The sequence below is a fragment of the Lates calcarifer genome, linkage group LG23 (genome assembly GCF_001640805.2).
Source record: "Lates calcarifer isolate ASB-BC8 linkage group LG23, TLL_Latcal_v3, whole genome shotgun sequence".
NCBI lineage: Eukaryota > Metazoa > Chordata > Actinopteri > Centropomidae > Lates > Lates calcarifer.
This window is the reverse complement of record NC_066855.1, coordinates 12,542,862-12,554,888: the sequence shown is the minus strand read 5'-3', so window position 1 is coordinate 12,554,888 and position 12,027 is coordinate 12,542,862. Positions and strand designations below refer to the sequence as shown.

The window sequence follows — 12,027 nt, the reverse complement described above, 5'->3', positions numbered from 1 at the left end:
ATGGGGATAACAAGTTACTGTTTTCCAAAGTCCCCCCCTGGGATCTGTCCTTGCCGTATTTTTTTTTTCTTTTTTTGACTGCATAGAAAACTGCCTGTCACTCCAAAGCTGACCGCAAATCATCAACACAATGCAACAGGTTCTATGTTTTCAAGTGGGATATGTTGTTGATCCGCAGGACTTGCCCTCAGTTCTCATAGAGCCTGACAGGTGGCTCTCTATAGGACATAGATCAGATATGTTAAAGTGCCTGTGGTTTCACCCCTGGAGGAACTTGACAACCCAGTCATGGTACAATATGACACCCTATACTTGACACCCTCAAACATTGTCTCTCAGCTTTGCAGAAACACCTTTAACACTTAAAGATTCAGGACAAAACCTGAACAAATAAATCACCATACCTAAAAAATTGTTTAGGACTGAGCCGTTACAATAGCTGGGCCAACAAAAGTCAAAAACAAGATTTTGCTCTTCTGTGTTTTTTCACCTTTAATCTAAGCAGCTCTTGTGGCCCTCCCGGCCATATGCTTTCAAACATGACCCTAGATGCACCGACTGCCCCCGTCTACTTTATACATACATTCATCAGTTTGACAGGAGACATGAAAGTGCATTTGACCGCTGCACTGTTTTTCCTCTAAAGCACCAATTTCCACAGTTTCCCTTTTGAGGTGAATGTTTACTTTATGTCTTGATGCCCAACATACAGGGAAGCCCAGTATAGGATGAATACTCTATGGTCTAAGTGTGCCTTAAAGCGTGCCTCAACCAAATTTCTTGGCAATCCATCCAATAGTTGTTGAGATATTTCTGGACCAAAGTGGCAGACCAGCAGGATTCTTAGATATTTTTTGGTACCTTATGATCAAACCCTGTGTTCCAAATTCAGCAACTCACACATTTGATAAAAAGTCTCAGATAACAACGGCAAATTTAGTCTGGTTTCATGGTTTTGCAGGCCAGCAATGCCACCTGATTCATTATCAAATGATTAATCTGCAACAAAAAGCCTGCAAGCCCAAAATCTGTGACCCTTTTGTTATGCCCAGAGATTTTTGATTTACTATTTCCCAGCTCCCAGGTGAATCTCCTTCACCAGTCAGCCCCATGCTGCCTGCCTGCCCAGCCTGTAAAGAGATGGATGGCTGCAAGTGTGAAACCTAGCAGTGGGTTACATGGCCTTAAGCTTCACCGTCTAATTAGGCTTTAATGTAACTACAATGCTCTCAAGGAGATGCTGTCTTGCCTACCAAAGCTCTTTAAAAGCCCCAGGGTGGGGGCAGCTCGGAGTGAGGTGCTGTGGCAGGCCACGGCCACTTCCAAGTAAAAGGTTCAGGTTTCATTCCCCAGCTGGGGACGTACTGGCAATGGAACGCCAACTCTCTACCGGACAGGGCCAGTGTCTTCAGTTTTGCTTAGTCTAATGGTTCTGTATCTCTAAAACGCAACCACCATAAAAGAGGAACACAATACTGTTTTAAGACAAACAACATTGTCTGTCTTGAAATATTTTACTCTCCAGTACCTGATTATGCATATTGTTCTCTTTTTAGCTAGTTCTTTAATTTATCAGGAAGAGCCTTCATAAAGACCAGGAGACCACTTACCCTCTGCAAAGAGCTGCAGAGTATGAGGATCAAAATCAATTTTTTAACAAGTTATTAAATTTCACAAGTGCAGACTTGATGGCTTTTTATAAAGTGAGAAACCCTTGATGTGGTTTCCCTCAGGAAAGTGGAAAATATTGAAAATGGCTGTTCAAATTTCCCACAGTCCAAGATGATTAGATATTTTGTTTTGTCCAAAATGCAAATGTGACAAAGACAAGCATCAAAATTCTCACATTAGAGAAGCTAGACTGCAGTTTCAACACTATCCTCATGAAAGCATTTCTCTGCATTTGATTAGAATTAGAAAGCCTTGTGTGACATATGAAAAATGCTGCACATGCTTTTTTAATTACTGAATTGCTTCATCTTTATTACTTGAAATTATGAATTCACTGTTAAAAATTGCATTCTTGCATGGTGTCGCTGCCTTCATCTCTGGTCTGCAATATGTGGCAATGAAACAGAAGACAAAGCAGAATACAAAATGCTGTCAATATTTTCCCGATACATCATGTGATGCCCCCCACCCCCCAATTTCTCCACAGCTCGTGAAGGACGGTATCATCGGCTTGATATAATATTAGAAACCGGTCTTGAGAGATAAGGTGTCTGGTTGAAGGTCATCCGTGCCCTCTTGAGTGAACATAAGAGCCTTTTGTGGTTGGGTTAAATGCACCTGACAGGCTGTTGGAGCACAATCACCCATTTTAATTGTCATGTAACGGTTTCATGTAGAGCCAAACTGTCTGCAACACTTCAGCGGTTGGAAACCAGAGCCCTGCCACACAACCACAGATGTGGTTAACTGGGCCTTTGCCGAAGGAAAAAAAAGAGAGAGAGGAAGGGAGAGAGAGAGAGAGAGAGAGAGAGAGAGAGTAGAGATGTATCTGCTGCAATTTGTTAAATTACAGACCTTAATAAATCCTTTAAGGTATCAAATAAAATGGACTCTACCTTTATAACTCTTTGCAAACTGTTGCAAGGTCAGAAAATTACTAATTGCTTTAATGCACCTGGCAAATTGGCAGTTGAATTACTTCTTCCTGTAACACAGTTGTCCAATGCTAGACAAGAAAACCTTTAGCGGTTTTAATGCACATTCAAAGAACTCAATTTTCCAATTCAGCAGAAGCCAAAGATGACAGGAAACAAGGTAATTTGCCGTAGCCCCAACAACAAACCCCTGGCCATTCTGTTTCATGAACAGTAATTATGTCCCAAAAATGAATGCCATTTCATATTAAGCTGTGGTCGTAATCCAACGTCAAAGACAGGGGCTCATTATCGACAATCATGGGAATTAGTTACATCATTTAACCAAACCGAACTAATCATTTCCAGGATGCCGCAGAAGCAGACAGAGCCATTAGGAAAAATTGGAGCTCTTAAACAGAATAATTGACATCTATATCTTCTCTGTTGCATTGGCTGAAGGGCCTCAGAAATTGCATTAGTTGCAATTGAAAATGTGAACTGAGGGGAAAAAGACACCACTTAGACTTTTGCAGGGCACTGCTCTGCATTCGTCATTCTCATTCACATAATACAGAATACTGCATTCAAAAGGTCTGTGCTGTATCTGACTCTGTCACCAGTGTAACAACTTGCAAAACTGCAGCAGATAAATCCAACGATAATGATGAAAACTGCGAGCCTACTGCTCTCTGCTAGTATTTTATATTAATAAAATTAGTAGCCATGACGTGTCACCTGATAATCAACCAAAAAAGAAATCTATGCATCAGCCTCATGAACATTTTGTTTTAGAGTTGAAACTCTGCCAGATGCAGCCAGGTCATCCAGTTTAGTGGTTTTCTCCCGATTTTTACCCCCCGTAATAAAGCCGGATCTGGTTTAGGCCGCAGACCTCTGATGTCTATCAGCACAGGTCACTGTCTGGGGGCAAGTGGAGCCCTCGGCAAAACGAGTGGATCATCACTTTCCCTCAACACATCATCAAGGGAACAACCTCTTTTGCCCCGACACATTCCTGGCATTCCTCAGGTTTTCTTTCACAGGTAGTAAATGTGACAAATGCTATGAGTATGAACGCATTTTTTTTTTTTTTTTAATAATGCTCAAAAAGCTCATATCACTGTTAAAAGACTGATCCAAGGACAGCTTCAGTGTCATGTTAAAATGTAACTCCATCTTAAGAGTCAACAAAAACGATCACAAATCACTTCACGTTTATATGAATCAGCCACGACAAGAACAAAAATGCATGTTTTTCGAAACATACATGGAACAACAAAATATTTATAAAGAGCAGAGAAAAAGAGAAAAGAAGATTTTAACAAACATTACTTAGAAGAAAGAAAGAAAAACTGTTGTATTGGAATGAAAATAAATGACAGGATACAATATGGTAATGGTACACTGGATGCCAGCAGATAACCCAAATGTGATAAAGGCGTCATATGCAGAGGGAACCACTCCAAGGTGGACTTAGGTTGACCTGTTAACCAAAAACAGAGGAGACCAGATTCAGTAAACTCATGAGTAATGACTGAAGCACTGCATGGAGGAAAGCGATATTCTACTCAATGAATACTGTATTCCAACACACTGAGTAGAATCACCCATCCTTGTGTCGATAAAGTCTAATTGACTCACACATTACCTCCTGACGGCTACAAGTTTAAACCAAAAAATGTTTCTAGTTCCACATAGGTATATTTCATTACATGGTTGCTGCGTTACATTGTACAGCAGGTTTCTATTTGTCTGAGGGCTGAAGGTACTTACGACAGCATAGATACACAGACTGGGGGGAAGGATTGTCAAGTTCTCATCTGTGTATCTTTCAACTGTCGGATATTGAAAAGTGGACGGACAGAGATACAGATCAGCATATGCTGCAGCTGGACGTGTTCCTTGTAAATGCAGCTGCTCACAGATTCAGTGAGCGGCAGACTGGGAACCACGGGGGTGAGGTGGACTCACTTGGGCTTGGTCTCGGCATCTGTGACTTGGCGGATGAAGATGGCGTCCTCCGGGTGGTTGATATCCCCTTTCTCATGCATGTAGGAGGCGGCGATGGCGAGCATGGTGCCGTCGTTATTGAAGGCGAGGGAGGCGATGCTGGTCGGGTACCGGTGGAACTGACACAGGCGCTTCTTGTTGAACGGGTCCCAGATGTTCACAAAGCCGTCTGAGCCACCTGGGGGAAGGAGAGGCTCAAGGTCAACCTCAAAAGATTGACGAGTGATGGATCTATAATAACATTGTGTTCCACGTGCAACCTTGGCAGTTCAATGCAAAAGGTCACAGGTAAATTTATGGGCTTTGTAAAAACAAATTGCCCCATTACAGAAGCAAACTAAATACTTGTTTTTGCCAAGTACTAACTAGCCACCATACCTGTAGCAAAGGTGTTATGAACACTGTGAAATGAGATTGCATTGACAGGGTAAACATGCTCAATTCCGTCCTCCTTCAGCCTGTGGCACTTGAAGGCGTACTTCTTCTTCTGAACCTCCTGGCTTGGGTCCAGGTACTCCACAGCTACACGTCCCTCGATTGAACTCAGGACGTAGCCCTGGAGCCAAGACAGAGAATATGAATTTACCATCGAACTCCTTCACATTAACACAGGAATCTGTAAGATGACACCCAATTAGGAGTAAATTACCTGTCAAGCTTTAGGTGTTGTCTGTATTTTTCGTTAGAACTGTGTAAACCTCAGTAGATAAAAAGTCGACTGTAATTCACAGTGTACCTGTTTGTTTGGGAAGGCTCTAATGCAGCGAGTCTGATACTTGAGACTGGACTCTCTTCTTTGCTGTACATAGCCCATGTTCCTCAAATCCCACACCAGGACTCGTCTGCCAGCTGTGCCAACAATTAGTCTGTCTCCAGCCACGGACAGGGTATACACCTTTCACACAGATAACATGTATGAGACAAGAGGGAGACAGAACACTAGCGATGCCCAAAGTCTCACTTGATACCTATACAGAGATAACAGAAACATAAAGGGGAAATGACACCTACCAGGTATTTTGTACTTTCTCTGTCATACTGTAGTATTCAGCTTTTTCACAGTAAGCTCAAATAATTGTAATAAAAGTGCCGCTATTATTTTAACATCAATATCTAAGTAAACGTGTGTACTTTTTGGAGAACACAGACACTTTATGGCTGCCTTATTGTGCACCAGTGGCATAAAAATAAATAAAATCATGTCTGTGCCCACCCAAGCTCCTACCGATTTATTCTTTTGAGAGACCAATCAACATGTTATGTCCTTTGTGAATATCTTGTTACTTTGAGGAACACATCAAATCAACAAGGGAGGAAACTCTAAAAATGTCATGTCATTGTGACTTTAATATCATTTCATTTAGGTTTAGAAAAGAACCCTCAGCCAAAAAAAAAAAAAAAAAAAAGTAGGGTTACAGGTAAATTTGTATCTTTCATAAAAATTACTTTCTCACAGACAAGATAGATATATTCTGTCTCTGTTTCTCTACCTTTTCAGGCTGGGTAAAGGTGCCAGCATTGCAGGGCGTCCTTGGGTCCCACAGTCGAACTGATCTGTCCCAGCTACCTGTTACCATTACATTAACCTCTGGGCAGTACTCCACACAACGAATGGGGGCATCATGTGTCCCAACTATTGTATCTGTTTAAGGGAAATATTAGACAATAGAACATAAATAAACAAATTCGGCACACTCAACTCATAGTTATGAAGATTTAGCCTGAAAGCTTTTTCTTAGTACAGGTTTGTGACATACCTTGGTCTGTGTTCAAATCATGAGTTTTTAATTGTGCATCTAAACCTCCGCTCCAAGAATGTGTTGGGTCCTGCAAGTAAAAGGTGAACATTACATGTATGTACCAAACATATAGGCTTTGGCATGTCATTAAGAAACCTAAACACCTTTACAAAAATCTGTGACCTACATAAAAAGCGCAGTCAAGAACTGGAGCTGTGTGCTGGTATTTCATCCGCATAGTGTTGCCACCGACATCATAGAGACGGACAGTGCAGTCCCACGAGGAAACCAGCAGGAACTGAGCTGTGCTGGGGCTGAACTTGACAGCAGAGATGCTGTCCTCTGGTCCCTGGTTCAGCTTGTACTCATTTGAGCCCGTCATCTACAGAAGAGCAAAACAACCACAAACTCTGAAATCATTCAATGTACAAGGAGTATATAAACATTAAAATACTGGTTAGTGCAATTAAAAAGCATCAAAAACTGAAGCATTAAAGACTATTACAGAGCTGAACTGACGCTTATCTGATACTATCTAAACATTTATTTATGGTTTCATTCATTCAGTCAGTCCTTTACTTATTACTTTATATAATAAGATTCACAACTGTAGTATTTGTTTCATGGACTTGTTGAGGTCAGTTCTAAATATAACTGATCAATTACATATTTGATTTGCTACATTACATCAGACAAAACGATTAAAACGTTTTTAATCTCCATTTCGGATAAACTGGCTGGGATTAATTTACTATCTTACATGTGGATCGACAGCTTTCCTCATTGTTGTTAACTAAGTACGGTGACAGTGGCTGGGCATTTAGCTAACAAGCCGCACAAAGCAGTTAGCTTGCAGCTTTTAAGCTATGTACCAAGGTTTTCTGTTGTGAGAGCTTGAGGAATATTAACTGTACTTTATGGATTTTCCCTCGCGTTTGCTTTTTATTTCATAAAAACGACACAAATTGTTCCGTTACATCCAGCAATTACACCAAGCCCACATTTCCTATCATCGGTGTTTGCTAGCTAAAGGTGCAGACAACGCAGGCTACAAGACCTCTTGTTAGCCACTTCACTTACCGCTTCAGTTTGGTGCAGTTCAGACGAAATCGAATCTCTTGTTCAGTGAGACGATTTATTATGCTTTGACTTTATGATGCTATCCGAACAAATACAGCGTGGAAATTACTGGATTGCAAATGTGGCTACATGAAGAGCTAACTCCCTTCCAAGCAAGCGCTGCCGAATGCTCCAGAGGACGTTGATTGGTTGAAACGAATGTTCAAACTCCTGCCTGCGATATGATTGGTTTGCTCAGCCTGAACGTCTATTTCCGTTGCCTTCGAACAGATCACATGACAGAGGACTTCTCTCTCTCCCTCCTTCCTTGTATACAGTCTATGCTCCCTCCCTATCTCTCGTTGACAAATGGGATGTGTAAGTAACCTATGTCTTTCATCAAAATAAATACAATACAAATATAATAAAAACGCGATAACGCATCATGTTTAAAACAATAATGTCGTTTACAGTGGCTTTTCAGGATAGCCGTGAGCCTAAGCACATCCATGCTGGCTTAATTAGGCTGTTGTATGACATGCTAACAGTACCTTCGTTCATTTCCTCGTGTGTGTGATTTGAGGAGAAGTTTGCCCAGATAGGTCTATTCTAATAAAGTAACAGTCAAACAGGCCATGTAGTAGGCAGCCATCTTCTCAGACGCAAGAGAAAAAAAACAATAAAAAAAAAAACAAAACTCAGCCTTGTAAAATAAAATATAATATGGTTAAATTTATGAAAAATGAACCACTGGCTCTTTAATTCTCTAATTTAGCCTCTTAATATCCACATTGCCAATTATAATCAGCAAAAATGACTGTTTTCTGCCTAATCATTGCTTATTAAAGATCATTTAACCCATATAGCAAGAGATCAGTGTTACTGTTTAAAAGTCAAATTAACCAAAATGCTCGCTTGTAGAATTCAAACTACAAAAATTCTTAAGTCATCAGATAAAAAAAAAAAGATGGCCTTCATATTTAACTGTTAAAATGATTCATCTGTGATATTTTATTTTGGAGAGAATCTCTGAAAAATTTCACTGTGCGTTAATGCTCGTCTTAGATGTTTTTAAATAGAGATCACTCCATCCTCACTAAAGATTTTTACGACATGACTTCAGTGAATGACTCTTTTTCCATGGACATCACTGTTATATTAAGGATACATGTGCATTTCTTTTTGGAACGAAATCTTTACTGAGTGTAAGACCATATAATATACAGAATTTCAATAACAATATCAGAGGAAAACCATACACAAAAACAGAGGCTAATTTTGGCTCTCTCATGGCTTTAAAATTACCGGCAAAAACATTGCGTCATGAATACAGTTACCTATCACCTGCAGTTTATCGGGGATTTTTTTTTTTTTTTTAAGGATCACATGATTGTCCTCACTGTTACAAAGAGAAAAGGATCGTTTTTTTCTGTAAAAGTGAACTATAGATGACAAAGGCTGGTAGCCTAATGTGAAGCCAACAGTATTGCACAATATTGGAGAATATCAAAATATTAAATTCCATTTTTTTTTAAGCTACAAACACTGACACAAATCTCTGTAAAATACATATGGACAGTCAACCCTGCTCAAAACAAGTTTTTTTTTATGGAATACATTAAAATATATTCACCCACTTTTGAGAATATAAAGATCTCACCAATAATGATAGTGATAATAATAATAATAATAATAATAATTTTATTGTCCCTCTATAACACCTTTGGGGGCTGCAAGAGGGACTCTGTGTCTTATTCAAAGACACTTCAGCAGGATAAAGGATGATTACAAATAATAATAATAATAATAATAATAATAATAATATGACCTAACATTGTGTTCGTCGATTCTACAAAATATACAAAATTTTTATTTTTTTTTTCAATGAAGGTCACTCTCATTCAAAAACATATTTACAGCTCATAATGACAGTCAGTGTTAAACAGGCCTCAGCAGAGGGACCGGGTGGGAATAGTACATGTGGTGGGGAAAAGCCAGGAGTGACTGGTTGCCCGGTGAGTTTGCAGCAGGGCCCCCGCTCGTTTCCGGGGCTCCGTTCTCGTGGTAAAGTATGGGAACCCGCACAATCCTCTGCGCCGCCGCGTGGCTCAGGTTGGCCGCCTCCAGCTCCGCGGCCAGCTGCCTTTTCCACTTATTCCTCCGGTTCTGGAACCAGATTTTCACCTGCGTCTCCGTCAGGTGCAGGGACGCGGCCAGGCCCGCCCTCTCCGAACTGCTCAGGTACCGTTTGATGTCGAAGGTGGACTCCAGCTGGAAAACCTGACTCCTGGAAAACACCGTGCGCGTCTTCTTCTTCCGGCAGGGCTTCTTCTCGGAGTCCAGCTCCGTGTCCGTTTTTCTCCTCCAGTCGTCCTCCTGGTCTAGTATTTCTTTCTTTGGCTCTTCCGCGTCACTTTCGTCCAGCGCGACGTCGTCGTCGGCGCTTTCCTCTTTGACATCTTGGTCGCTTTTTTGGAGATCCGGGGAGCGCCTGTCCGGTGCCGGTGATGCTTCCCTCAGGTTGGCCTTCTCAGACCCTGCAGAAAAAATAATTTACAGTATTCAAATTTGATCTTCTAAGCTATTAACTGTATTATCTGCAATGGCAATCAAATGTATATCAATTCATTCTAGACAAACAGGTGGAATATGCGTTTTTCCCCCTTTTGTTAACATGTTGATATTTAATTGGGAGTTTTTGGACACGATTCCTTATAATTAGAATTCATCCTATTCCCACATGATAAATGCCAATAGGCCTTTTGCTTTTTTCAGAGCAAAACACTGAAATTTCCTCATCTGCAGAGTTAAAGTAGTTTCGAATATTTACCCCCGGTCCTCAGATGAGCCCCAAGGGTATATGGGTACCACCAGGTAGACGCTCTTTCCAGATACTGCCCTGATAGTCCAATCCTCTGTGCGGGCAACTCAAACCGAGGGAAAGATAAGTCACCGAGCCGAGAGAAGAAGCTGCCTTCAAACACTCCTTTGGACGAGCCGAGGAAGCTCTTCGGCTTCGTGGGTTTATCTTCGATGTTGAGCAGGTTCTTTATGGAGAACGGCGAGTCTTTTGCGGGTTGGCGAGTCTCTTGCGCATCAGAGTCTGCCATCACCGTTTACTGTCCGATGTGGATCACCATCAAACAACTTACCAGGGAAGGGGAGTGAAAAAAAAAAAAACTTTTAAAAAGATCGTCTTGGTTTTATGGTCTGTGTTAAAAATCGAACGAGATGGAGAAAACAGAAAGTCGCGCGGAGCTCGCGTCCACCTCCTCCGGATGATCAGAGTTGAGAGCGCGCGCAGAGATCACTGCGTCAAACTTGCGCCGGATTGTAATGATGAAATAAAAAATGCCATCCGAGTTAAAACGCGCTCGGTCTCTGCTATTGGGCAGGTACAATAGCAAATGGGATTTGAGATGAAACCGCGGGGGGCTGTGACGAGAATAGACTCAAAAAGAGGAGGAAGAAAAAAAAAAAAAAGGCCGCGCAAGCGTTTTGGCTTCGGGCTCAACAACAGTATAGGCACACACTTATCATCCAATTAGATTAAAGAGGGAAATGTCTCAAGGTTTTGGGGGGCGTGCGCGAGCCGCAATCACCGGTCAGTAAATTGAATAAATGGTCCAGAGATTATCACACTTCAAGGCAGAGCTGGAAAGCTTTGCCTCGGCACAAATAGGCAAATTACGCATTGATTTTACGCATTAATGTTAGCCACCGAACACGTATAAAACAATAAGAAACGAGGAGATTCCTCCTTAAAAGTGTTATGTTTATTTGTTATAGCACAAGAACGATAGATTACTGATTGAACATTTCCTGATACACTTTTTTTTTTGTGCTGAACGCTGTGACCTGCTCAGGATCAACCTGTCATCCATCTGCTGTATTTCACCTATGCGCAACAGGAAAGCAATAAGGCACCGTGCGTTTCACCTGGACCGGAGCTCACTGACTTCGGTGTAATTCTATTAGTCAGGAAGCGCTACAGGCAGACATCAAATTGAATGCTTAACATTGAGATAAAGGCTTTTCAAATCAACCTTATGCAAAAGCCTGCAGAGCCACAGAGGCAGCAGGTGTAATGCGTTAAAAACAACAACAATAAGTCTTGTTTCTGTCACATATTACAGTAACACTGGTGCTTGGATGCAGCAGATTATATCTATATAAATGATGAGAGGCTCATATGATCAGATTATATGATCATTATTAGAAGATTTGCATTTGTTTCTGCTTTCAGGCTGAGACTGAAGAGCACAGTAAAATTAAAGACAGAGAGTGTATACTGCAGAGATATGATGGACCTGGACCTCATGAATCTAACAACTGGCCTCTGCGGTGTGCTTTGCATCACTACACAAATCTGTCACTGATAAAAACCCCCAAAATCAAACACAAAGAAATAATGGCTGTCACTCCAGGCTGGTGGGGTGAGGTTTGAGGTGAAAAGGTGTCTCATACATATTTATATACGGCCAAAAATGATGCAAATGTACAGGAAAACTCATTGGGGTGCATTTAAGATTCACCAGTTAAACCAAACTTGAAGCAGATGCGGGGAACTAATCAAACAAATTGAATTTGCTCAACCTACAAACATGCAGCCTGTCCTTTTAGCTCGTGGA

The 12,027-nt window shown here is 41.1% G+C and overlaps 2 protein-coding genes across 2 annotated transcripts; both read right to left on the bottom strand.

Annotated features, from left to right (window-relative positions):
• Positions 1 to 3,742: 3,742 nt before the first annotated feature.
• Positions 3,743 to 7,603, bottom strand: bub3 (BUB3 mitotic checkpoint protein). Its single transcript, XM_018699327.2, has 8 exons — positions 7,418 to 7,603; positions 6,525 to 6,719; positions 6,356 to 6,425; positions 6,089 to 6,240; positions 5,335 to 5,493; positions 4,977 to 5,154; positions 4,560 to 4,776; positions 3,743 to 4,071 (listed from the first exon to the last, which is right to left on the bottom strand). Exons 2-8 carry the CDS (start codon positions 6,717 to 6,719, stop codon positions 4,062 to 4,064), a joined length of 981 nt encoding a protein of 326 aa, XP_018554843.1. The 5' UTR covers positions 7,418 to 7,603; the 3' UTR covers positions 3,743 to 4,061.
• A 987-nt stretch (positions 7,604 to 8,590) lies between these two features.
• On the bottom strand, positions 8,591 to 11,202 carry hmx3b (H6 family homeobox 3b). Its single transcript, XM_018699187.2, has 2 exons — positions 10,227 to 11,202; positions 8,591 to 9,933 (listed from the first exon to the last, which is right to left on the bottom strand). Exons 1-2 carry the CDS (start codon positions 10,504 to 10,506, stop codon positions 9,335 to 9,337), a joined length of 879 nt encoding a protein of 292 aa, XP_018554703.1. The 5' UTR covers positions 10,507 to 11,202; the 3' UTR covers positions 8,591 to 9,334.
• Positions 11,203 to 12,027: the final 825 nt, after the last annotated feature.

Bases quoted from the DNA above. Each gene is read 5' to 3' on its own strand.
- hmx3b (XM_018699187.2), bottom strand. From the start codon at position 10,506: ATGGCAGACTCTGATGCGCAAGAGACTCGCCAACCCGCAAAAGACTCG. The intron at 9,934-10,226 runs GTAAATATTCGA...TTTTTTCTGCAG, and splicing joins GGCTCATCTGAGGACCGGGG to GGTCTGAGAAGGCCAACCTG.
- bub3 (XM_018699327.2), bottom strand. From the start codon at position 6,719: ATGACGGGCTCAAATGAGTACAAGCTGAACCAGGGACCAGAGGACAGC. The intron at 5,155-5,334 runs GTACACTGTGAA...TCTTGGCTCCAG, and splicing joins GAGCCTTCCCAAACAAACAG to GGCTACGTCCTGAGTTCAAT. The intron at 4,777-4,976 runs GTATGGTGGCTA...TCCTTCCCCCAG, and splicing joins TCATAACACCTTTGCTACAG to GTGGCTCAGACGGCTTTGTG.